At 41.1% G+C, this 27,606-nt stretch overlaps 1 protein-coding gene, 2 long non-coding RNA genes and 1 pseudogene across 6 annotated transcripts; all 4 read right to left on the reverse strand.

Moving 5' to 3' along the window:
* Positions 1 to 6,982: 6,982 nt before the first annotated feature.
* On the reverse strand, positions 6,983 to 7,609 carry LOC130137725 (uncharacterized). The gene is made up of 2 exons (XR_008816100.1): positions 7,502 to 7,609; positions 6,983 to 7,390 (listed from the first exon to the last, which is right to left on the reverse strand). It is a non-coding gene; the product is annotated as an uncharacterized LOC130137725 (long non-coding RNA).
* Positions 7,610 to 8,217: 608 nt separating this feature from the next.
* On the reverse strand, positions 8,218 to 9,247 carry LOC130137724 (uncharacterized). The gene is made up of 2 exons (XR_008816099.1): positions 9,101 to 9,247; positions 8,218 to 8,767 (listed from the first exon to the last, which is right to left on the reverse strand). It is a non-coding gene; the product is annotated as an uncharacterized LOC130137724 (long non-coding RNA).
* A 384-nt stretch (positions 9,248 to 9,631) lies between these two features.
* LOC115692644 (putative disease resistance RPP13-like protein 1) lies at positions 9,632 to 14,187 on the reverse strand (annotated as a pseudogene).
* Positions 14,188 to 16,509: 2,322 nt separating this feature from the next.
* Positions 16,510 to 23,297, reverse strand: LOC115692645 (DEAD-box ATP-dependent RNA helicase 50). 4 transcript variants are annotated; one of them, XM_056309671.1, is made up of 8 exons: positions 22,850 to 23,296; positions 21,518 to 22,128; positions 20,866 to 21,060; positions 20,144 to 20,331; positions 19,383 to 19,596; positions 18,395 to 18,526; positions 18,049 to 18,224; positions 16,510 to 16,980 (listed from the first exon to the last, which is right to left on the reverse strand). In XM_056309671.1, exons 1-8 carry the CDS (start codon positions 23,244 to 23,246, stop codon positions 16,743 to 16,745), a joined length of 2,151 nt encoding a protein of 716 aa, XP_056165646.1. In that variant the 5' UTR covers positions 23,247 to 23,296; the 3' UTR covers positions 16,510 to 16,742. The 4 variants fall into 4 exon arrangements, with proteins under 4 accessions (XP_056165646.1, XP_056165647.1, XP_056165649.1 ...); XM_056309672.1 differs by having other exon boundaries at positions 22,868 to 23,295; XM_056309674.1 differs by lacking the exon at positions 22,850 to 23,296 and adding an exon at positions 22,638 to 22,659.
* Between the last annotated feature and the right edge of the window lie 4,309 nt (positions 23,298 to 27,606).

Here is a 27,606-nt window from a genome sequence, read left to right on the forward strand (position 1 = left end):
GAAAAGGAGTTGTATATGGAGAAGAAGAAGGATGATATAAAAGAAATGATGAGTCCTCCATCCAGATGGCTTCAGAGCCTTCTCTCGAACTCCAGGTCAGGAGTTAGCGAGATGGTCGGGAGAGAGATGTAAATGCAATGATGAGTCAATTTCAAGCAGCCTACACTGAAAGATCAACATACCTTGTTACAGAAAACAATCGTTTTGGTTACTGGGCTTTCTTCCACAAACTGAATAAGAGCAGACTTCTTACTCAGGAATGCAGTATCTGAAGTCTTTTCGCTGTCTTCCTTTCCACTACAATCCATGAGAAACTGGACATGACACGTAACAGTTAAATTCACCTCTATTACAATGGTAGTCAGTTTTCTTCTTGACAGGAAAATAGGAGGAATGGCACTGGTTAGCTACCACAGCAAATTTATGCGACATGTTCATCAAGGGGGAAGGACAATGCAATTTCACGTAACAGAAGATAACTTTTCAACCCGAATTAAAAAGCTCTTAGCCTATCTAGGATTGGTCTTGGGAAAATAATCCTTCTCCAGTATATGCAGCCTAAATTAGTTTGTACAATACCTCTGTACAAAGTTAAATTCTGAGAACCAACAAACAGGCAAAATGAAAGGACAACTGCACAAACTCTTCTGCAAATTGAGGAAAGAAGAGAAACAGATAGGATCCTAATATAATCCTCAATCATCTCAAAACAATCAATCAAATTTCACAGACTTCTCCTGATTTTATTTCTCTTCACTTCCAAGCATTTTTAATGACTTACAGAATGCTGGTGGCATCTTTAGATAGTATAGACCGCTTTTGGCCAAAAGAATAGTATAGATAGCCATGCATACACTTGCTAAGAGTCATTCAAGGAAAAAATTTCATTCCACTCTTCATCCAGTTTCCATCTTCCCCCGTCATATGCAGTAACAATCCACCCCCAAATCCAAAGCATCAAGGTAAAACCATGCTCCATCACTTTGAGGGAGCATAAACGACAGCTTAGTTATGAGTAATATATTGTCCAACAGCATCCAGAAAAAATGTACGCACACTGAAAAGAATCCTTTTGCGCCTAAATTAGATAACAGTAATGTATCGACCGGCAAATAATGGAAAGGGGAATAATACAGTTTCTTTCTAAAAATAATCGTTCGTCTCGCTTGAAATAATTAATCAATAAAAAATGTTATCATTATCAACAATAATTCATGTTTCGTTCATTCATTTTTATAAGTGATACTAGCGATCAATTTGTAAGGAAAATATTTTCCGAATCATTATTTTTTTTCGCAAAACGGATGGACCCTAAAATACGGACCCTTTTCAAAGCAGCTCAGATATTTTACCCTCTAATATAAACATCGGGGATTTATTATAAGTGTTGGAATTGATAAGAGCTTTTACCGCTTCGGTCCTTTTTCGTACCCAAAAAGGAAAAAACGTAGATAATGAATGGTGAATAAAAACACCAGGCCCATCACTCTTCGCACGATACCTCTCGGAGGTGAAGAAGAATTCAAAAGCGATTTCATGTTCATCGTTGCTTTTAACTGGAATTAGTGGACGTCAGTCTCAGTGAGTCAGGGACGGGTGAAATTGGATTCGGCACATTGAAACTCGGATTCTCGTCGTCGTCGTGGACGATCGAGACTCTAATCTCTGATCATCTCAGTTTCTGATCAATCGTTTCTCGCTTCATCGCAGATAATCTGTTCGTCGAATTTTCCCTGAGAAGCACGCAAATGCAGAGGAAGGATTAGGAAAGCTGGAACCAGGCAGAAAGTGGAGCCGTGAAACAGGGGAGTCGCTCCCCATTATCCACCGCAGCTTAACAGACAGCTTTAATGCTTGTGGTCGGACGCAGCGATTGTGAGTTCAGGCGATGATGAAATCCGATGACTAACGGCCGCACTTACCAGGTCGTTTCTACTATTGCAAAATTCAACCATCAAATTTGAACACTAAAGAAAATGTCGGAGAGAATCTCAGATGAATTCTAGGCGATTGATCCTACAAGTTGGCTAGTGAGAGAGGCCCTTTAGACAATTGGAACAGCTCATAAGCCTTGCCATCTTAGAATGGCAAGAGTCATAAACGAGAAAAGTGTCAGAAAAGTCCTAAACATATTGTCTTGGTGTCAATTTAATCTTAAACCTTTTGACCTAGTGCCAATTCAGTCATTCCGGCTAATTTGGGCCGGATATTGCTAACGTGGACGCCAGACGGTCTACGTGACATGCAGGTCCCTTCTCGCAAGAAAGAAATCACTTTCCTTGAAACACCAGACAAATGAAAACTAACAATTTTCCTTGAAAATGATTTCCATGCAAAATATTTTCCTTTATGTTAAAGTTTTCAGTAAAATAAACACACCCATTTTCCACCTTAAATTTGCGAATGAAGTGATTGCTATATGTCGTAGCTCTTCATATTTGCTAAATTATTTTCTTCAAGCCGAGTGATTAATCTTGATAGTTTGTCTGTAAAACCAACAAAGAGGTGCCTTGTCCCGCAACGAAAAGATATGAGTGTGTGGACCAATATTTGGTGCAGCATTACTTCGATGAGAGTGGAATTACTGCTGTGAGCATGATTCCTGATTTGAGTGTAGGGATATCTTCTTAATGTTTTTGGTATTTTATGGAGAGAGTATATTCTGCGTGGTTCATTGCATGAGCTTCGAGGGTTTATTATTTCTTTTCCCCCTGGTACAGCGCAACTGTTTTCGCTTAATATAGCTTAGATACAAAAAAGATGTGCTGGCAATGACACGGGAGTATTATAAGGAGAGTAGGGACATTGACGGAACTTTAAGGCGAATGCCCCATCATCCGGTTTCTGAAAGGGCTGTAGTAAGCTTTTAATTCGTGATTGCTCATGCAGTTGTCCTAGCCATGCCAACTATTCGATTTGTTCGATTCCTTTCTCCAGATTGGCAATTTCATGTCCTTTGTAGTTCTCTCAACTAATTTTCTTTCTTTCGCTTTCCCCCATCCTCTACCGGCACTGTCTGATCATCATTTTTCTGTAATTATTACGTTGGTAGTTTTGCCTCATTTTTGTTTAAAGATGATGCTGCATAATCTGCTTTTTGGCTTTTTACAGCGACAGTCCTTGAAGAAGTTTCTTGGGAACTACTTGCAGGCATTAAAAGCTATGCCTAGGACTTTGAGAATGATGCAAGTGCTAAGCAGTTAGAGAAACATATGTTGCTCCGTGTGAGCTCTAGTTTAGCAGCTGCTCACAAAGTCAAAGGATTTGCTCTACTTGGACGCCTTCATTTTGCACTGAACTCGTGCTTTCGATCTTCATCTTTACTTGAGCCCAAATTATTGAGCTTATATGACAATCTTCATTGTTAGATGCTCAAAGCATCTTTTCCAATGTTTTTCATCGTCAAACAATGTTTTTATGTTACTTCACCTTGGTTTTCATGGTTCTCCCTGACGATCATTACAATTATGATCATTGGATTTTCTGATGTCCTCTCGAAACATGTAAATAGACTCCTTCAAGAAAGCAACATCGTATGGTTGGGCATGAGGGACCCGATATTTCTAGCTGGAGTTTCTTCTTTTAGGTGTTCACTTCAGTTGCTAGCAGGACTTGCTCCTCAGGTATGTACATAGTTACCAAAGCTATCTGTGGAACCATGCAGTGAGTGCAAGGGTGCAGAAGTATGGTATGCTAAGTACGGCATCAAAAAGACACGTTGAGGTTTTCTTTTTGGTATCCTTTGGTTCAGAACATTAACTTTTGCTCTGTTTTTCACCACGTGGCGGGAGCAGAACAAGTTGTGGTGGGGGACATAGTACATCATCAAGAACATGATGATGAGAATGTGGCAGAAGAAGTTGTTTCGGCTTAATTGACAACAAGGAGATCCTGTTTGTCATCGCTGAGTGTCATCTTTGTGGATATGGTCGATTCACTGAGACTCAATCATGTGGTTGTTCTACACTGCCTTTTGCCAAGAGCTTCGAATTGTTATTTCGATTGTTGTCTGTTGTTAGAACTCAGATTTTGTCTCTACTATTGTCTAGCTGAGTACTCCAAATTGTAAAGCTATTCTGTTTACCCTGTACTTCATTCCACTTGCTCACAACCTGCTCGACAGAATGCCTGACTGAATCGTAGATAGTTAGTTCCTGTTGCATTCTGTTTAAAAACGTTTTGATGTCCAATTGAAGTTGTGTTGGTTGTGTCTTACTACATTTCCTGTAGATAGTTGATTGAACAAATTGGGACTTACAGGCATACTGCGTTGCTTGTTGTTTATGCGTGCAATAAGTCAAATGCAGGCCATGTATCATTTGTTGTTTGATGTTCATATGTGTGTTTGCTGTGTCAACTGATGTTGAGCTCGCATCGGAAAATGCACATGGTATTACTCCTCTAAGCTGTTGGACATGAGAAGTTCTGATTCGAATGACGTGTGTATGATGTTACATTCATAGTCCTTGAGGCGCATAAACATGTATAGTGAGATGGAAATGTAGAATGCTTTGTATATATTGATATCTCATCAAATTGTCTTCGTTTCATGCCTTGAACATAACAAGGGTGTTTGCTGGTCGCTTTTGTTCATATTTGGAATGTCAGGATTTTGATCCCATTTCAATAGTATTTTAGTCATGCGAACATATAGAGAGATGCTACATTGATGTTACGTTCGTTTTCCATCAAATTGGGCAATTTCATGGCTTGAAACGATAAAAAATGATAAGATTCCATCCATATTGCCCAGATTCGAGTCAAGCAAAGTTGGTAATTGTTTGGCGTTACTTGGACCTCCTCAGCATGTATATCCACGTGAGAAAGAGACAGCTTTGGATTCACATTGATTTCATGTTGGAATATCACATTCTCATGCTCGAAGCGTGCTTAAGATGTCCTAGGAGCTTGCTGTCCGTATGTATTTATGCAGTGAATGAGTATTTTTTATCTCGTTCGGATGACAAACTTGTATTTGTGGTTGGTGGGGCCTTCGTTCCTTTGAAGCGGCAGCTACCTGCGCTTTTTGTTAGGTCTCCTGTGAGTGTTGCTGTCAACTTTTTTATCATATTGGACAATAGTGTGCATAGATGAAAGTTCCTTTCTGCGAGGGAAAGAAAGGAGTAATTTGAGCTAAATCTTCGTTGCATCGTGTTGACATCTTCTCAGCTTGCCATTCATGCTTTGAGATTGTAAAAATGTCACCCCTCGTTTTATTGGTGGTGAGTTGGTCGTTAATCCTAAAAAAATCAAAAATCAAAATCAAAAGCAAAAAAGTTGAAAATATAAAATGTAAAGAATGGAGATCGCATTTAGGTAGTTGCATCTTAGGAATAGTTTTAATTTGATCCAATTTAGTTTAAGATTGCAATTACGGAATTATCTCGGTACATGTTTTATACTCTTAGGTTCGAATTTTATAACTGGGAAAGGTTTAATGCAACCACACATAAAAATGACATCATTTCTACCGCGGCTCAACTGTAAATCTATTTCTCAACAGTTGCCCTAAAAAGGTCCGTCCTTCACATTGCCGGAATGGAGCGACTGAAAGTCTTGGACATATCATGTGTAAAATATCAAAGACAAAGCCAGAAGGTAAATAACGTTCGCCTCACCCCCACCCGTTTTAATACCGATTAGCTTTTCATTCAGAGATGCTAATTTACTCACAAATTGCTTGAAAGCAGTAACTTGCAAATGCAAAAAAGGAACCTAGTCTGAATTCTAAGCTTCTCTCCTGTGTCTTCATCAAAGCCGGAAGGAATAAAACATCCTAGATGCACAATAATGCATAAGACAATCAATTGCTTTGAAGCACAAGCGGTTATATCACAACGCTCAATCTTATTTTGAAGCTAGAGACTTCGCCCGTATGTTGGCAGGGTCTTTGTGATTATCGAAAGTGAAAGGCCGCTCCAGGCAAGCTGAGAACTATTTCATGGAGCATGCATAGGAAGTACCGGCTCTATCAATTAACAACTGACAATCGTGACATGATTTGAATCATCATAAGATCGGAAGATTCCGATGAAGTCGGGTAGCTATATTTGATGAACATCTATTACTCTGCGCGAATGCTCTAATATTAAATGAGTGTACAAAAGTCCAAAGATTGTTTGTAAGACTCCCTCAACAGCGACCAATGACCATCATCAATATGGGGTCGTTCAAAATGTCCAGGAACTTTCCTTCAATGGTCCTAAAGAAATAGGCGAAGGAGAAAAGGCTTCACAAGTTGGATTTTCTTGCAAAGCCGTCGGGCTGCTTCTTAAAAGAGGTCTTCATCGGCAAACTTGCTTTTAATAGTAAGCCCAAGCACAAACACCATCGACCGTTCCAAACAATTTCTTTATTTTTATTTATTTTTATTTTTTACAAATAATTTCTTTATTAAAATGATGATGATATTATTGCAAATAGCTACAAGAAAAAGGTCCGAATTTGGAGGTTGAATTTCCTACGGAATTACCATGAATGCAAAATAAAATGTTATAAAGTCTCTCTTGGAATCTTTTGGTCCCTCTCGAAATCTTGGTCAATAAACATTTATCTTTTCAACCTTATAACAACTCCTTTTCATCGATTGTGCTTCTTCCTCCAATGACTATCTGGAGAAATGCGAGGTCAATAACTGGACCTCATAAAAATTGGACCCGAAAAGAAGAGGGTTGGAATTGACATTTATCTGCCGTCAATGGATAGTTTTCGGATTAAAACACGCAACTTTACACACCAAAAAACAACAAGAAGCACAACCTCGAACAAACCCTACTCTAGCTGGATAGTTTTCACAAACTTAAGATTCCCAAGCAAGACAACCTACAATGCTTATCGGTGCCGATCTTATTTTGACACCAAGGCAACACTCAAAAGTATGCTTAACAGAGAACTCGATAATGTTGAATACATTAAACATCAAGAACTAAATGACAGCGAGATTCAGTGATTAGCTTGACAGAATTAAGACCTTTCTCTGTACTTCACTAGAGAAACTACACTTGAAAAATTAGATGAGAGTGAGATTCAATACTTAGATTACAAAACATGTAGAGAGATCTTGTTCTCCCGACAGACCAACTGTTAATCCTCTCAAAAGTAGGGATTTTATCATGTATTACTAACCAAGAATTAAAGTCAAATCTTGGCACATTAGGGGAGAACCACAAAGTCTGTACCAGTCAACATCAGCATTCTTGTTTCTAACAATTTCCCAAGTAACAAAAGAGTTAAGGCAACCAGTTGAAGAAGCTGTGCATACAACATTCTCTGCAGCTGAGGAATTAGGAAAATTCACACCACAAACAGCAGCTTGGATGGAAACCAACTCTCTAGACCTAGCAGCGGGCCACTTCCAATGAGAGTTACGAATAACAGCAGATACTTTGGCCTGCAGAGGAAGAGAAGATTCATAAGCTATTCTCCTTGAGAAATGATTCCGGCAAGATCCTAGCATGGTGTCACAAATCATACCAAGAGAAATATTATATCCATTACCCACCATATATCTAATGCGGAGTTTCAAGATATTCCCGACTTTTAATAACTTCTTCCAAGCATAAGTAGCATCTGGTTTCCAGTCAAGATGATAGCTATAGAGCCAGGAAAAACATAGAGACCGTACCTCAACAAAACACTCCACAGACACTTTAAAATACAAGCCATATTTCACAAATCCAGTCTTCAAATGCTAAGGCCTCCAAACTGCTTAGGAGGACAGACAGTGTCCCATCTAACTTTTGCTCCCTCTTTAGCATCCGAATCTCCCTTCCAAATGAAAGCTCTACACTTGTGCTCAACCATTTCAAAAACTTTCTTGGCAACAGAAAGAGTTGGCTCTAATAGTTAACCAGACTATAAATAAAAGATTTAATAAGCTGAAGGTCTTCGGCATATGAGCAGCTTTTAACTGTCCAAGCTTTAAATCTTGTTGTAAACTGATGATTTTATGAGATTATCTGAAAGTATTTCAGACCATCCAAAATAACTAAAAGAAAGAACCAAACAAGAACATAGGATTGGCTGATTGCTCATGCTATTTGATTTGATTGCTGCATGTTAGACAAATGCATCTTTTAAAAGCTTAAGCTTTTAGGAAACGAGCCAAGTGATTACATATCATAACACTCCCCTCCCATAGAACCGATCCCTTATGCACAACAGAATGTGGACGCAATCACGTCAATGAGATGACCGAGGAAATTTTAACAAACAACATAACAGACGAGAAATTTTAAATCATTGATATGTGCTTTGATACAATGCTAGAAATGAACAAGCAGTGCGGACAATTTGCCAATCCTTCAGAAGAGATTCTTTCTAAATTCTGATTACACCCCCATGATCATTACCCGCCTCTTAAACAACTAGTCAAAAGTAGCAGCAGAAACAAATCTACTCACCCTTTAAACTTTGCCAACCAGCGACTCTAGAATCCAGAGCTATACCTCTTTGATTCCATAAAGCAGAATATGAACAGTTAGCGAAACGAACTTTGGGCAAAGATTTCATTGAGTGCTATCCAGTCGGTGAAACGCCTTCATTTGTGTCTGTACTCAAACCGACTAAACCATTCCTTAGTCTTGGATGGTGAGTAGAATGCTGGAACGGAAGGGTTGAGGCGCAATAAATCCGTTTCCACCGTAGATTTCGATATGCGTCACAGTATGCTCAAAAATGAGAAGATTGCGTGCGTGAGAACAAGCACTTTGAATCGGCAGATGCAAACAGAAAGCTAATATCGAGTTCCTTCCACTTCAGGTGAATGCTGCAAAAGTAAATTTCACATATAAGAATCGAAATCAGTGAGGTGCATTCCACAACTTAGTAAATGTGTTCAAATGGAGTTTCCAGACTAAAACGGGAAAGAGGATTTAAAGCATCTTAATTGCCATTAACATGAAATGAACTTGCTCTATCCATCTGAAGTTCTGAGCCATACTTTTTTGATGCAATGCAACTTTCAAACATTTTTCAAACTCGTCTTTTGCTATTTATTCATCATATAAATCATGTCCAGACTTTAGATTCATCTAGTGGATTGAACATCAGGGGAAAAACAAGACACTCAGCGAACGGGGGAAAGAGAACATATACATACCTCTATCCCCGCCAGTAATTCGAGAACCAACAAAAAATCATGGGAAAAGCTTCCGCCAAAGTCCAAGATGTTAACAAGGAAGCTAGCCCGCAGTGGCACGTACCCCTTCTTCTTCGCCTCTACAATGAGGAGCAATCTCACGTCCGGGGTCCAACCCTTCAGCATCTCCTCCTCCTCGGACTTTAGTACTGACAAGCTCCACCAATGGGTGGGAATTGCCGATGTTAACCTGCGAGGCCAGCAAAGATGGAGAGAATGTTTGGGTAATGAGGACTGGAGCGTAGTGATGACAAAAGAATTGGTGGACGAGAAATCCAAAGTTCAAAGACGCGAGCAGCCCCCGTCAACAACAATTTGTGCCGGGATCGATGAGATCGTAGTGGGGGGAACCGGTACCAAATCTGAGGAGAGAATTTGACAGCGAGTTGAAATCAAATACCTGGTTTTTACCCCGAAGGGCCATCGAGAGGAGGAGAGCCGAAGAAGAAGCGGAGAGAGGCGGCGATTGGGATGGTGATGGTTACGCCCAAAAAAAAAAAAAGTCAAAGCTCAGATAATATTAAAAACCCCCCCTATCTCTTCCCCGCATATAATAGCATTCGAGTCTGAATCCTCCTTTTAAGTAATTGACCGGAATGGGTCACGGCTCAATCTGACCCGCGGGATTTCGCGGATGAGGGGCCAATAGCGGCCGGTCCCTTTCTTGCATCGATCCTCCAGAATCTCACATCCCCTGATCCAGAGCCATTCAAGGGAGGGAGGGAGGCCATCCTGGGGCAACTCCCTCAGCTTCGGGCAATTATCGATCCATAAGCTCTGGAGAGAGGGAGGGAGACTGCTGGCCAGTCTTTCCACCTTCCCCATGTCATACATACGGAGATGGAGCAGAGAGGAAGGGAGCGGAAGCCGAAGATCCTTCTCCTCTCCCGCTCCTCCGGCATTGCCTTCTATCCAGAGAAATTGAAGGGAGGTGAGGGGGGTAAGCCACTCCCTCACCGGCTGCTTCATATTCCCACATTTCCATACCGTAAGTTCCTGCAGCTGGGGTGGCAATCCTCTATCGGGGAAGCACGTAATACTCTCACACTCTGAAATTGCCAGTTCACAGAGATATGGAAGTCGATACAACTGATTAGGTAACGATTTTATCTTTGGACACTCCTTAAGAGAAAATCTCGAGATGCTGAGAGGAAGAAGAGGGAAGCACTCTAGCTCCAATGCAGGACACTTGACCAATGCCAAGGAAGTGAGATGGGACAGTGCGTGCAGGCACGGAGGTAAACTTCTCAAATTCTTGCAATCCCTAATTTCAATCTCTTGAAGCGACTGAAGACGGTCTATATTTATCTCCGCGAGCGACTCCACTCCATTGCAGTAAGAAATCCTAAGTGTCTCGAGGGTTGCAGGTAAAAATCTACCCTCGCTGAATAGAGAGGCTGGCAGAGAATTGCATTCGCGGATTGATAATTCTTGCAGACAAGACGTCATGTCAATGCAGTTATTGCTATTGCTACTGTTGCCAGTGCTTGGTTCATCCGGATGAATACTTAATCCTCTGGGTAAAGATTGTAACATATTGCAGCCTCTAACGTTTAATGATATCACCGATGTCGGTATACCTGTTTCGGGGAAGGACACGAGTTTTTGACAGTTATCGACCGTTAAGTCTCTAAGAGAGGAGAGGGTGTGCATCTTGCTTGGGAGCTTCTCTAAATTGACACAAAATGTCAATTCGATAGTCTCGAGATTGCCGGGCAGCTCCATATCTCCTTCTCCAGCCACAAAATATATGAATTTCGGACATCCATCGATGACTAAGTTCTTCAGGCAAGCGAGATTTCGGATGACATCTCTATCTTGCCACAAGTATATTAACTCGTTACAATTCCGCATCCCCAACTTCTCTAGCTTGATCAAGGAGCTTGTGAACCCATGATTTAAGCAAGTTAATTCAGCAACATTTTCAATGGCAAGAGCAGTTAGAGATGTCAGGTTTACCAAACTCTTCAATACCCCGTCATTACAACCTCCAAAGTTTAATTCATTGAGAGATGGAAGGCTCGTGATAGAGGGCGAGGCATCCATACGAGGACAAGATTTGATTTCAAGCGTTATGAGGGAGCTTAGTTGACTAGGCAATCTTCCCATCAACATAGGGCAATCCTTAATGGCGAGATGCTCAAGACAAGCGAATAATACTCCTACTCCGTCGGTGCGAACGCGATGAGACCAATCCTCCCACAATGGCATGTCCTCGAACACCAAAGTAATTAAGGACGGAAAAGGACTTTTAGTTCCATAAAATTCAGACCCTACCGTGCATATCGCATTTAGACCTTCGATGTACAATTCTTTTAGCAAAGATAGCTGCCCAAGTGATGGTAATGCTTTGGCCTTACGACACCCATGTAAACGTAAATGCACTATGTTAACATGTGGGGGACTTCCTAACCATGACGGGAATTCTAGGCCACCATAGTAGGATATTTCAAAATTTGCAAGCTTTTTGTGAGGGCGAAGAAAGTCCAAGACTTCTGCTTCAAGCTCTTCATTCCGAGAATTTTCAAAATTCGTACTCCATTGCATGTTCAACCGGTATATTCCCTCCTTGGTGTGTAAATTGGCATCTTTGGCATCTTCGGCTTCTCGAACCTTATGCAAATTAGAGATGCACAATTCCCCTCGAAGGTTCTCCAGGTTTTTTAACTCCTTCAATCTCAAGCCATCTCCTGTTGCCACTACAAATTCGGTCAACATCTCAAGATCCACCATATTACCTATATATAGCGGTATTGCTCTTAGCCTCGGAGTGTTGGTAATGTCAAGAAATCTCAGATTAATCAGTTTCTCCATACCTTTTGGTAATTCAACAAGAAATGGACAGTTCCGCAACATCAAAGCCTCTAGGTTGTACAATGCAATAATTGACTTTGGAAGCGTTCTAATATAAGTATGCGACAGATTAAGGTGCCTTAAGTGCCTTAGTTTGCCAATGCAATCCGGTACCTCTATGATACAGTAGCCACTTAATGAAAGCAGCCTCAAGTACTTCAATCCAGATAACAAGTCACATAGCACTTTCTAAGACAAAAATAAACTACTATATTGCTTATGCTTATCTAACGATATGAAACTCCTAAGTCCCTTCATTCCATGATATATTTTGAGTCTTTCTGACACAATGTGACCGTTGGATATGAATGAGGCATGACGAGCTAAAGATGCAGTATGTTGATTACCTTCGAACTTAAACTCCTCTGAGTTAAAATGGGTTGCACCTGCAACTAGCTTTGCCAGGTCATTCACAAGATCATGCATCAAGAATCGTGATTCACTTCTACTCGACTTTTGAAGTAACGATCTAGATACTAGCTCGTTGAAAAATTTCAAACCTGTATTCCAACAGTTCTTTCCTTCTTTTCCCTCCAACAAACCCTCTGCAATCCACCAGTGAATCAACTCATCCCGTTGGATTTCATAGTCATTGGGAAATATAGCACAGTAAGCAAAACATCTCCTTAGATTCAAAGGAAGATGGAGGTAGCTAAGTTTCAAAGCCGGAAGGATGTCATTACTTTCTTTTGGTAGGTCCCAAATTTTGCTGTTCAATATAGCTTCCCATTCATGGGGACCAACTTTGGTGCGTAGTAGCCCGGCCAATGTCTTCGTTGCTAATGGCAACCCTTTGCATTTTCCCACTATTTTTCGACCTAATTCTTCAAGATGGGGATGACAATCGAAATTTCCGACTCCAAGAGCATGAAATGCAAACAAAGTCATACAAGCATCTTGTGGCAACTCTTTCAAAGTATATGGTGGAGCACCGGCTATTTCAGCAACTTGGAGATTACGAGTCGTGATGATGATCTTGCTTCCCTTCGCTCCCGATTGAAAAGGCTTCAAGAGGGTAGTCCAGTTTCCATAATTCTCGTTCCAAACATCGTCTAGAACAACAAGAAACTTCTCCCTCGAAAGGTTTTCCTTGAGCTTATCTTGAAGCCAATTCAGGTCCTTACCTTCACAAGACAAATGGCCATTGATTGTCTCTAGGATTGTCTTTGTAATAGCAAGCACGTCGAAATTATCGGAAACGCAAGCCCATGCTTTCGCATCGAAATAGCCGGTGACTCCAGCATCATTGTAGACTTGCTGAGCCAGAGCTGTCTTCCCAACACCTCCCATCCCCACAATGGGAATCACTTTTAGATCCGCATACGTTCTATCATCCTCTTCTCCTGTCAGTAATTTGAGGATGTCCCTTTTTTCATCCTCCCTACTAACGAAACCAGGCTCGGGCAAATAGGTGGTGGGAAGCGGCTTATCCTGTCGGCAGTATGCTGATCGATTCCCGTTAGTCTCTTTCAAGTTTAGAGTATCTTTCTGAGTGATGACATCCTTTAATCTGCCATCCATCTCTTCTATCGCGGATCTCATTTTGTGATCGAACATAAATGCTCTCGGGCTTGATCTGAAGCAACAACTCGGAAGAAGGGAACGCACCTTGCTAGTATCGGGTTCTGCCTTGGACTTGTTTTCTGCAGATTCTGTGGCGAACTCATCTAGCAAGTTTTCGATGTCGTAGGCCAAGTTCCTGAGATCTTCGAGCCACAACTTCACCCCAAGATCGCCAATCAGTTGCCTGTCCTCTGCATCATCCAGCACCTGGTTGATACTGATTAGCATCTTCTCCCATTTCTTCAGCAGCGTATCGATACCCTCGCGCTGCGCAAAGTAGAGAAGCTCGCGAGAGGCCAACCTATCAAACAGCACCTGAAGAAAGGCGCCAAGAAAGAGCTCCGCGAGGGGCATGGCTTGATTCGTGAGCGGCAGAGGATTAAACAAGAGTGCGAGGACGGTTCCAAATAGAGTGTACTGAGCGGAGAGGAAACCCAAGTTCTTACTTCCAGGACAACAGCGTCAAATGATAGTGCGAACCAAAGACTTTTCAAGCACTGAAGTGCTCTTTCTTTCTCGGAAGAAGCTGCCGTTGGATTTCATCTCGTCTCATTTGAATTTGAATTTCATTTCTTTTGCCTCAATTTCTCGGAAGCAAGTTGGTCGGACGTGGGACCGACAAGTCTTGGCATCATTAAAGCCACCAAAGGCTCAGAAAGTAAAGAAGAGGGCCCCGTCTCCAGCCCAACCCCGAAACTCTTGCTCTATTATTGCTCAATCAGTTCTCTCTCACCGCTCACGTCACACAAATTCCCAAACGCACCCATCCACCATCATCATGCATCACATAGATCATAAGGCATCATGGTTTCATTGATGCAGCCTCATGAACCCCATCCCATTATCAAAAGAAGGAGAAGTTATTACATAATTTTTGTTCATGTAGATCGAATACCACCTTAACACGAGAGCTCAATGTACTGAAAGCTCCAAAAATTATGCAGTCGATTGCTCAACAGGTGTCCAGAAACACTTGATAAAAAAAAGTCATATCTAAATAATGTCCAGAAAGAAAAAAACTGTTACTTTTCTTCATTACTATGGTTGCTACCTAGATTTGCTCTCGTAAAGATACATTATGCATAAGATTAGGGGGGAAAATTTGACTGGCCCCAGATCGAATTTCATTGCAAACCTTCAAGCTGGTTTAGACACAATTCGATCGCTAAATCTTTAAAAAGAAAAAAAATATCGTAAATACCTCATTGGTATCGAGGTTAAACAAAATATGGAATTTCAAGGCAGCAACGTCAGATAAGTTAGGCTTATGTCTGATTAGGAGAATAGTGGGAGTACCTAACTCCAATTCGTCCATCGACTCAATATTTTCCAAAGATGGACAAATTGAAAAAATTTAATTAACTAAAAGGTTTTTTTTTTCGGAAATTACAAGGTTTAAGGGGTGGTTCAAGAAATGGGAGCCAGACAAGAACTATTGAATTATTGTACGAAGCAAAGGACGACCTCTTCGCCTTTCCCAGTTGCAGGCCCCATGGGCAAAGCATGGAAAGAAGGGTGATTGTGGCGGGACATGCGCGGAAGCCAAAGGCATCAAACTTTTATAATTCATACAATTACTTCTCTATTTTCATTGCTCTTTTGCACAAATAATTTATTTATTACTCTCTCTCTCTCTCTCTCTCTCTCTCTCCATGTACAATGATTTTCTTTGCCATTTTGTTCTTTGGATGCTTTGCACATGGGGCCTGCAACTGCACATGGTGAAGAGGGCAGAGGGAGAATGACGTTGGATCCCTTCTTACTATCCTTCGCACAGTACTCCTTGTTGCTGTCTGGCCCCCCATTTCTTGACCCAGCTAAATACAGGGTGTCAGGACATGCTTGTTTACCGAGGAATTACAAGGTTCCTGTTGAGACGCAGTCCTGTTCTAAATAATGTGCAATGCTCTTTAGGGTGAAGTGCGCCCTCCTCATGATAAATTGCTCGCTTTTTTTTATGGTGAAGTGCATGCTTCTCAAGATAATATACGATCTCGTTCTCGTTCACATCAAATTCAACATTTACTAATAGTTCATGGACAACATTAAACAAATTAAAAGTCAAAGAACGAGATTGCACATTGGACCAAAGTTCAGGAACAATATTGCACAAACTAAAAGTTCATAGACGACATTGCACATTAGATTAAAGTACATAGACTACTTATGTTATTATCTCTATCAAAATTGACTGAGATGCGAGTGATCGATACATAAAATACATTCTACATGTCATGCAAGCGGATGGGCTTGGATAGAAGATGTAGACTACAAAATTTGCCAAGGGCTTTTAAGCTGGTTCCGGAGACGAATGACACCAAGAAGGCCTCAAAGAATGGAATGAAACTTTCATTCTAGTCAAATGGTCTTTTCCATTCTTACAACTACACTGTAAGAAAAATAAATTGAGGTTGGTACAAATTACAAGTTATGTCTGTTGCGACAATTTAAGATAAGTTACTATACTAAGATGATTGGCATTCTCATCGTACGAAGTCTATAGCTAAACTCATACGTGAAAAAGAAAAATACTAACTACAGGTGCAATCCAAATTACAATGAGATCAGTTAAATCACAATTGCTGGATTTATATATTACTAGGTACAAGAACAATAAGGCGTGACCTACAAGGGAAATTACAATACCGTTAAAAGGAGCAACATCTCTTAAGACGAAGTCATTTACCTTAGAGGAAGTAATTTAATTTACCTTTGAAATGAGTAATTTAGCTCTGAAAGTAAAGTTCGTAAACCGCTTCTTGTATCATAGATGCAAAATAAAATTCATAAACTATATTTTGTGTTCGTAAATTAGCTTATTGTATATTCATTAACAACAAAGTGCAACTTCAGACAGTACAGGCCTCCGAGACTTCTTAAGTCGGTCTCGATCCTCGAGAGCATCGATCTCCCCTCAACGACGAACGGAATAAAGACCAAACTATATAGGTATATTGGTTTGTAACCTTGATATCAAGCTCTTCATTGCATACACTCTTCTGTGATCCCCCTTTACATGTAGATGCAAAATGGAAGAACCAAAATCTCATCAAACGACACACATTTTACGTCTTCACTTCTTGCCGCGCGCCGCTCGTCCATAAAATGCAGGAGAAAAGAATGGACTGATGGGATCTACTCCCGTCACTACAGGCATGAATTTGATCCCACTTAGTGCACGTACGTCTCACCTCATCGACTCATAAGCAGACGGCACATCGTGCAAGGGATGGCCTCTCCGGTTTCTCTCCATTATCCTTCTTGCCAGGGAAACTTGCTTCCCAACTGCAAAGACAAACGCTTTGCCTTTCCCTTTAGCACCTCTCGCTGTTCTTCCAACACGGCGTACATATTCGCTCGGATCGCGCGGGAAGTCAAAGAGAATAACATGATCCACTCCGGTAAAGTCGATTCCTCGTGACGCCCTGCCGTATGGTTAAAAAAACATCAGGATCTTGCAAATACTTAAGGAAAGATGAGAGTGACATGTCTTTGGTAAATTCATATGTGCCCAGTGACCCCGCCAATAGTTAAAAGCACCCGCCTTTCATTTGACTGCCGCAAACAGTGCTGTTAAAAGCACTATGCGCTGTTAAGAGGCTCAGAACCCCACAATGCCTCAGGTGCTAGGCTGAACAATGAGAGGTGCTCAGTAAAAAGTGGGGATTAAATCCATCAACAAACAATTTATTAGGTCTTCCTACTTAGAATCCCAAGTTATTCAAGGTCTGCATTGCAGCACATATTGCACCGGTGCAATATGTTGAGTGTCTACAAGTGAACAAAGAATTAAAAAGGCGAGACTACGAGATAAGTAGATCGACCTTCATTGTTTTTTTTTTTTTTTTGTTCCATGCTTCCTCACAAGCTTTGGAAGACAAAGGACCGAGAGAGAAACATTGTGGCCGTTTTGAGATAAAAGAAGCTACAAATCTTTCGGCTTCTCAGAGCCTAGTAGCTGTCCTCCACTTCCAACAGCTCTTTCAAAAAGATATTTACCTATTCTCTTCTTTACTTTTACTAAGAACGGGAAAAAGAAGTTAAAGAAAAATTTAACCTAGACAAATCTTCTCAGAGGAGGAGAACCTCACCTCAGGCGCTTACCTTAAATGAGGAAATTTTGCCTGAGATGAGGTGAGGAGCAGAGGCTTTGCCTCGCTTTGCCTGAGCACCTAGGTGAGTGCCTCGAGTGTTCGCTAACACTCGGCTCTTGCCCATCGGACAAATTGAGCTGAGCCCAATACCGAAAAACTCGCAAAATCCAGAAGACAGAACAAGGCCCATCCCAGCCATTACTATTTTCATCTAATTCTTGCTGAGACTGACTACATTATTAAATGTGCAAGTTTGAACAGAGAACTGAAGACCTGGGTCTTGGCAAGCCATGCATAGTTTAACTAAAGGCTTACTTTTAGGGATCAAGATTGGCTGCTGAGCAGATCTATATCAAGAAGCACATATTGATTGGTATTGGACAAAGCAACTATACATACCTGTCGGTGCAAACCAAAAACAAGGAGACATCTTTAGATGGAGAAGCAGCAAACTCTTTCATATTTGCCTGTCGCGACTCTTGTGAAACAGCAGCATGAAAAGGTAGAACTCTTGTACGAGCACCTTTTCTGTCAACGCGTTTCAATGCATTTTCAACTTTTCGACATGTCTCGATCTGTATATGGAGAAGGAGGATGATTTAAAAGTAATGATGAGTCCTCCATCCAGGTGGCTTCAGAGACTTCTCTCAAACTCCAGGTCAGGAGTTTGCGAGATGGTCGGGAGAGAGATGTAAATGTAATGATGAGTCAATTTCAAGCAGCATATACTGAAAGATCAACATACCTTGTTGCAGAAAACAATCGTTTTGGTTACTGGGCTTTCTTCCGCAAGCTGAATAAGAGCAGACTTCTTATTCAGGAATGCAGTATCTGAAGTCTTTTCGCTGTCTTCCTCTCCACTACAATCTATGAGAAACTGGAGATGACACGTAACAGTTAAATTCTCCTCTATTACAATGGTACTCGGTTTGTTTTCTTTTTGATACTAAAATAGGAGGAATAGCACTGGTTAGCTACCACAGCAAATTTATGCGACATGTTCATCAAGGGGGAAGGACAAAGCAATCTCATGTAATAGAAGAAAACTGTTCAACCCAAATGAGAAAGCTCTTAGCCTATCTAAAATTACTCTTGGGAAAATAATCCTTCTCCAGTATGTGCAGCATAAATTAGTTTGTACAATACCTCTGTACAAAGTTAAATTCTGAGAATCAACAAACAGGCAAATGAAATAGAAAAAAAATTTGGGACAACTGCACTAACTCTTCTGCAAATTGAGGAAAGAAGAGAAACAGATATGATCCAAATATAATCCTCAATCATCTCAGCACAATCAATGAAATTTCAGAGACTTGTCCCGATTTTATTTTTCTTCACCTCCAAGCGGTTTTAATGACTTACAGAATGCTGGTGGCATCTTTAGATAGTATATATTGCTTTTGGTCAAAACAATACTATAGACTACCAATACGCATGTGCTAAGAGTCATTCAAGGAAAAAATTTCATTCCACTCTTCATCCACTTTCCACCTTCCCCAGTCATATGCAGTAACAATCGACCCCCAAAGCCAAAGCCAAAGCATCAAGGTAAAACCAGGTTCCATCTCTTTTAGGGAGCATAAACGACAGCTTAGTTATGAATAATATATTGTCCAAAAGCATCCAGAAAAATGTATATACACGGACGTGAATCATTTTGTGCCTAAATTAGATAACAGTAATGTATCCATTGGCAATTAATAGAAAGGGGAATAATACTGCTTTAGACCAACCTCTTCGAGGTGAGGGCTTGTCCGATGAATGCCAGGTCCCATGATCACTTCACAGTCGGGGAGAATTTCAACTATTTTGTAATATATATCTACTGGCAATGTGGCTGTCACAAACAGATACTGTGTGGTGACAGGTGAAGAATTGATTATGCTTTGAAAAGCTGCTTCAAACTCCTCATCATTGCAGAGAATATGCACCTCATCCAAAATCACGCTGCATCGTAAAGCCATAAACTGTAGCAGCAGTTGCAAAACAATCTGCAATATGTATAAAGAAACCATTCTTCTGTTTTTGAGTACACGATAGCTACATAGAGATCTTTGTTTGTAGTATAGCATGGACTGAAATCTGCTGAATGCCAAAATCAACCAGGCTTTGAAGTCATTCAAATTCTTAGCGCAAATCCATTAACAAAAGTTTTTTTTAACTTCATATCCTATATCGAACAATATGACGAGTGGAGATTTTTCAAGTTGTCACCAGTCAATTTCAAGGAAATCTATTGGGGCTAACAATTAGCAATATATCTAGCATTTTTGTAAATCAAAGCAAAAGTCTCCATAACTCAAGCCAGAAAATCAAGATTCAGCTCTGTGTATGTAAGAATAGAAAATTTCGCTAATCTTTTCCTTTCCTCAAAGAATGGTGATGATACGTAGTGGCAGTACTAAATCTAGAAAACAGTAGCACCATCACATGATTTTGAATAGCTCATGCACCCAAACTCATTCACGCAACATTATACGATGCATAGGCTTACCATCTAAGATCCTTCAACTCCAAGAAGCCTTCTTTAACGAGAAAAATGAAGCGACCAGGAGTGGCTATTAGGACATCAACACCTTCTTCTATATTTTCCAGCTGAGTTTTCTGCCTGAAACCACCCGTGGCAACCATAGACCGGAATGGAGCCCCAAACTTTGATATGGATCGGCAGTTACTCAAAACCTGCATAAAACTTACTATAGCTATTAAGTATCAATCATGTGGGCGCGAAAGATTACGTTATGTTTGTCATCCACTACTAGCAAAAACAGGCATTGCTGTACATAAGACCAACTATATCCAAATTCAGAACACCTCCATTTTCAACAGCTTCAAGGAGATTTCCAGTTATTATACATGAGAGGATTATGCACATCATATAAGCAACTGTGCCACTCAAATTGTATATTTGTCTTTCCAGGAACCCAGTAAAATCCTTGGGATTGGAACACTTAGGAATCTCTAATTATTTTTTTCTTTTTTGAAAGAAGAGATGACAATTTGAGTATTATAGGCGACAAGTTGTTAAAAACAGGTTGACTGCCACCAAAAATGAATTGGAGTGCTTTTTTACCACAAATTTGCTGCTTGAGCAATAGCCTATCACAGTATAGGATGAGAGCTTAAAATGGCCATAAACTAGTAAAAGCTGGTGACTTGCTTGCCAAAGCACGTAAGGGTCAAAGAAAAGGCACAAGAAAGGACACAAGTACCGACCTGTGAAGCTAACTCAGCAGTTGGAACCAAAATGACAACTCGAGGGCTTTGTGAGAAGGATTTGCTAAGTCCTTGCAGCTCTTCTTGCCTGAGACGTTGGACTACTGGTGCAAGATAAGCCAGCGTTTTTCCCGAACCACTCTGATCAGCTATAATACAAGTCTTTCCCTCAATAACAGGTTTGAATGCCATTGCCTGCAGTCGTTCATAGTTAGCATCAATCTGAGTTGCTATACACTAGGAGAAGATCTTCCTTTTTGTCAAGGTGTAGATAGAACATCTTGATGTAATTACTTATCAATACCCATGCAAAGGAAAAGACAAAAACCGATGCTATAGGTTGGCCCCTTAATGACTTCCACATCCATCAGCTCCAAATTCACACTTACAGATAAAATATTAATGGTGATAAATGCAAGCTTACCTCTAGAACTATACAAAACAAGGTTATCATTTATTTGAAGCTCGACGTGGATATCATGCAGACAGTAGATATAATGGAAAATGATTAGAACGTGGTCAAGTTTAGTATATTGCCAGCTAAAACAGCAGTAAGGAAGCAACAACCAAGTTCCTTCCATTTGCCCAGCACAATAAGAGAAAGCAACAAGCCGAAACCTTTGAGTTTGAGTAGGTCATACTATTGATGTACCTGAATATGTGAGGGGCGCAGAAAACGCTGCTTCCTCAAAGATTCAATCATAAAGTCACTACAACCCAAATCTTCAAAGGACTTTCGACTATGGAAGTCGCTATTGGAGGAAACTTTCCTATGCAAGTATAGATCTTTTGACTCGGATCTATAGTCATCCAGGGAAACCCCCCTGCCCCATCCTCTGAAATCTGCATTAGAACTACGAACTGAATGCTCAGTTCCAACTACTCTGGTGGCAGATATGCCATGTTTATCAGGTTCCATTCGGCGCACTAAATGATCCACATCTTCAGTGTCAGTCCTCGCTGCCGTGTCATTGGCAGCTTTGGATTGGTAAGCACCTGAATCCTTTCCTCCAAGTCCAAGGATAGCTGCTTTCTTCTTTTTCCCCAGTTGGTCCAATTTAGAATTAGAGAGATCAGGCACATCAAAAGGTACATTTTCCGCTGCTGATTCATAATCTTTGTGACTGGCTTGCTTTAGCTTCGAAGATTTTTCAGCAAGAGCTTTGACTCTCTGCGATTTCAATCGTCCAAAACTTCTGCCTAAACCACTCACACTTGCTGTAGGAGAATCATCTTTTGGCAGGGTTGACCCGTGATGATTGCCTGCAAAAGAAGAAATGACTGTCAGACTTCAATTTATCGCTGGAAAAACAAACTCATCTCCAAGCTCTGACTGTACACATTACACAGAGGCATTGAGTGCGCTACAAGAAAGTCTAACACAGATGAAATGGGAGAGAAATTTCTAACTCGTTCCCACATATATGTTTTCAAGCCAAACTAAGAAAAACCAAAATAATTTGCCCAACACTGTATGATTCAGATAAGCTCCAAAAGAAGAACTAGTGTTGCATTTGTCATACATTTGACCACACTGATTCGGCCGTGGCTTTTGCGCAGCACGAAATGCATATAACAAATTGCTTGAGTTGTTCCGAAGGCTTGGATACCGTTTATCGACAATGCATACACAAAAAACCCAACAAAAAAAAAAGGAAATTCGTCATCAGAACGAACCACAGTAGTTATTCAACTTGCACACTCACATCAAACACGTCTATAGTTGAATGCAAACTATGCTAGCTATAGCTCTATCACTGAGATAATCTAACCTAGCATTCAGCTCCCATTGTCGCTTTTTCCCCCTTTTTCTTCCTTTTTTTTTTGCCCTTTTCGCTAAAAGCTAACAACAATGAAACCGCCAATCAACGACAACAACAGAGCAATCCCAAAATATCTCCTTCATCTGCCACGTTCTTAAAACCAAATACTACCCATCATCCACATGACCCAAAAAACTCAATTCGCAAGCGAAGCGCATCACCTCCGCTAGAGCCGCCACGGCCGCGGCTCCCGCTGCCGCCGCCGCCGCCGCCGCCGCCGCTCTTCCTCGGGGGCTTCCACCGGAGGACGTCTTCGGGCGGAACCGGGGCGTCGGCCGGGTCGTCGCTGCCGCCCCAGACGATGAACCGCTCGCCCGTCTCGTCATCGGTCAGCTGGTAGGCCCCCGGCGTCCCCAAGGGCGTCCTCGTGTAGCCCCCCGACCGGACGGCGACGTGGCGGGCCCTGCCGCCGGGGAGGCGGCGAGCACCGAGGGCCCGGGAGGGGAGGAGACGGGGGCGGAAGGAAAAAGGGTACGCGACGGAGCTGGAGCTGGAGCTGGAGCTGAAGGGTGTGGAGTTGAGGCTGACTGGAGGGGAAGGAGCTTTCGCTAGCATCATTGCGCATGCCCGGAAGAAGAAGAAGAAGAAGAAGAAGAAGATGACGATGATGATGAAGACGAAGACGACGAGGATTTTTTTTTCTTAAACCCGAAACACCTGTAAATTTTTTTTAATTTTATAAATATTGACATTCTGCGGACTTATATTTGAATTTTCCATAACTTTTTTATTTTTTACGAATTTTCGGGATATATTGGAAGGACTCGAAATATAAAGAAAAATAAAATCACTTTAGTCATTACATTGAGAAATTGACGCCTTTCTACTCAAAGTTTTCCCCTTTTTAAGATTTAAACTATCGGGACAACATACCATGAGTCTGAATTTTATTCAAATAAAACTTTTATAAGCCGTAGATTTGTTTAAGTCCTTATACAATCTATTATTCTCGTTCCAATTCGGTGTGTACTGATAAATTCCGTAAGTTGTTTTCTCAACTAAGAAATGATATATACCAGAAGGAAAATAGAAGTCTTATAAAGGTACTACCACACCACATTTGAGAGTGCCCTAGATTATTTCAAGGCATCCCCCAATCTATCGTGAAATCATTACTATCGCTTCGTTGGGAAATATATCAATAGGCGAGCGAAGGAATTTATTGAAACTAATTCACATAATGAGATATTGATGATCTAATAGAGACTATAATTTTTCAAGGAGTATTTTTGTAAAATTTATATGTTTTTTCTCATTAGTCGAGGACGCAATTGAATAGATTCAAAAAAATTGTGGGCCTCTCCTAATATGGGGTATCCCAATCAAGGAAATAAGTTTGAAAAAGTACCCCGCTCTTGCAAAATTGGAACGTGTACTCGTTTAGGATAAAGTCCTCTTACATCCTTACTCCATCCGGGTTACCATATTACATGTTGTGGTTATATTACCAAATAATGACACGAAGAGTAAAAGATTTGGAAACGCAAATATAAAATCGAGAGAGATGTGTGATTCACGAGTGATGTGATTGATCGGTCACGCATCTTTAATGACGTGATCGATAAACAAAAGACATTCTCTAGTGGTCATGTCATGTAGGGGTGTGCAAAGCGGACCGTTCAAATTGGAAATCGCCTGGATCAGACTAGACCAAACGGTTTGGTCCAATTCCTGAGAGTGTCGGTTCGGTTCCCGATTCCTAAAAGTGGAACCAGTGTCCACGCGATCTGGTTCCTGGTTCCATGGGAAACCAAACCAACTACATTACTTTTTTTTTTGTGATTATGTGTAGTCGATATGGGAATACCATTTCATTTTTATAATATGTGTAGTCGGCATAGAGAACACAATTCATCATCGCATTGGCTAGAATTGCACGCTTATATTTTGTGATTATGTATAGTTTGCATGGAAAACACAATTCTAGTTTCAAAATATATGGTATCAAGTAATGAGGAAAAAAAAAAAACCGGTTCCATTGGACTAGACTAGTGTCCGGTCCTCAATTTGCCGGTTTCACCTTGGAACCGGACCGGACCGGGAACCGATCACCTCTAATGTCATGCATATGGATCAATGTGTTTAGGCTAGAAGTTGGAATCCGAAAGAATTGAGAGATTTGTTCCCAAGGCCCATTACCAAAAGGCCTCGTAGGTTGGTTCAATGGGCTTTTAAGCTTGGTTCAGAAGATGAATGGCCCCAAGAAGGCCCTCAAAGAGTGGAATGGAACTCTTTTATCCAAACAAAATATTCAAAGGAAAAGAAAAATAGAGCATACAGCTCCACAGTATGAAAAGAAAATCGTACACAAACGGTTTTTTCCATCCTTAATTCGAAATTGCGACTGTCCACTTTCTCAAATAAATGGCGTATAAGGTCACTTGTGTAAAGTTCTTTTAACATCTATGGTATGTACTATGATTACTCGCAATCGAACTAAGCAAATTCCGAGGTATCAACCTAGTATCTTGAATCTAAAAAAAAGTGGGGATCCAAATATTGGCCGATAAATGCACCAATCAGGCTGCTAGGGAGGCGGAAAATGTACTATTTAATATGCGATGAAGTAGACAGAGTCCATCGCAACGTAGAAACTATACAAATATATGTGTATTTTCTTGTATAACTCGATACACGTCTCGCTATTTTCTTGATTTGTGATTGACGCGAACTGTTTGGACCGAACCTATGTTCTAGACCATCGGAAAAAATGTCCTTGATGGCAGCAAATTACAGGTATTGTTTGTTGCGGTGTCTTTGCTCCTTTTCGAGTTATGCTCTCTCGATTTGGAATCGAGACTCTTATATTGATTATTCCTAGTTAGCGACAGTCATTATGAAAGGAAATCGGAGTACAATTCAAACATAAAAAGGTTTTGGGTTTGAATGAGATTCGAGCCTTGCTCTGCTAAATAATGAAACGAACCTTACGCGAGGCGGAATCTATCTGACCATCCCGAGATACCAATCAAAAGCCAATCGAGCACATCTTTTCCATCTTACAGCATCCCCAATCTAACCACGGACGTCTGTCTCTGAGCCAATCGGGAAGGTAAATCGGTCGAAACGAGCGTAATTCGATCGATACATCGCCAAGTCAGGACGACGAAAAATTGAGGATTTAGATTAAAAAAAAAGGGAAAGGAAAAAAAAATCCAAGACGCCAGCTTTTCAGAGAGAGTTGAATTTTCATTTCCATGATGGGCTCGTGCAAAGTTTCAAAAAAAGTCCAAACAATGATTGAAAGTTGCAGCCGATTTCTGTGGCTCGGGTGGGCCTATAATTGCAATTATCTTCTGGTGTTAAATCCAGCATGCAACACCAGCTGTAAGGCACGACGAGCGAAATTTAAGGGACCTGACATTTGTCCGCGTGACCTCGTTACCAATATGGACAGCGAAGGTCACGGCACAATCACTTGGGAAAAAAACAAAAGAAGAAGGACGAATTGAAAAACATTTTTCAAAAAATGATATTTTTCATTTTTTGAAATAATTAATTAACGAAAAATATTTTTTTATCGACAATAATTTATTCGTATACATTTTCACGGACGATGGGAATAAGTTTCGGTCGTTCATTTTCGTAAGCGGTACGAGTCATTATTTTCGGAAATTTTTTTTCGAATTATTTATTTTTCGCGAAATAGACGGAGCCTCGCGAATATTTCGTTTTTATTTAGTTAAAGCAATGCGCAAAAAGGAAAAAAAAAAAAAAAAGAGATGATGCGGACGTGTTATAAGAACCCACACCTACCATGGCATGTTTCCCGGGATTTTGGAGGGGGCCATTTGCTTTCGGAAATAAAGAGCGCAATTTGATGTCACCTTATGTTTGATGCTACAGATTCCGAAAATATATGGGTGGAGAAGATAGACTCCATCTCAGCTTCGGTCGGGTAATGCCAGGTAGATCGGTATAGTAGTCATCCGCACCTAGGGTGACACGGGGATGTCTCGGCACCTACAATTTAATGTTACCTTTTTTTAATGTTTGATGCTATGCTCCGAATAGGCTAGGTTGTGTTCAAATAAGCTTGGAGGTACTATCATTTAATTCTCTGGGGATTAGTAAAGAAAAAACAAGGGAAAAAAAGGGATGAAAGAGAGCATCGAGAGAGAGAGCAACAACGGCGGCATCGGTCACACTGCCTCTACGTGATTGTCGTCGAGGCGATTGCCGTCCTCAGGCCACGCATGACAACGGTGGTCATTGCTCTCGAGCCACCACCGCCACCGGGTCTCTCTCTTGGAAGTAGATCTAGTGAAGGAGAGCCGCCGCGACGGCGGTCGCGGAACTCACAGGCTGGGCTTTTTCGAATATCGACAGCAGTCGTGGATCCCTCTCTCTCTAGCAAGCGCTCACGCGCGCACGCCACAAGATCCTAGGATCACAACCACCACAGGGCGATCACGGTCCTTAGGCAACCATCGCGAGGCGGTAATCTGTATCGAAACAACAAATTGAAACGAGGGACACCCCTATATACAAAGTGCATGTCAACCTGACCCCGACATCACGTCAAAATGTCCCAGACTCAAAAGCTTAGGAGTATACAAAGCCGTAGACAGAAGATGCGAGATACTTCGACCGTCTGGTCTTAACAACGGCTTTTGGCAGTTGGTCCCAATGACACTTTCTTTCTCTCTCGATTTCAGTCGAGACCTTAGCCTCTTATCTCAATGCAACCATCCATCACATATCAAAAGCAAGATTTCTCATCTTTCTTCCAAAGCTTTTTTATAGATGATGGCGATGGCGATGTCCTCTGACCGATGCACATCCCATCAAATTGGAGCCACTCGAGCAAAAAAGATGGGGAGCGAGAGCGACACTCAAACCTCTAAGTAGATCTACTAAATGGGTGAATCAGATCGGGTTTGGATCAGATAAAAAATAGATCGACTCAAATTGTTCC

The sequence above is a fragment of the Syzygium oleosum genome, unplaced genomic scaffold, assembly GCF_021117445.2.
Source record: "Syzygium oleosum isolate NSW1041296 unplaced genomic scaffold, Sole_v2.1 Sole_v2.03, whole genome shotgun sequence".
Taxonomy (NCBI): Eukaryota; Viridiplantae; Streptophyta; class Magnoliopsida; order Myrtales; family Myrtaceae; genus Syzygium; species Syzygium oleosum.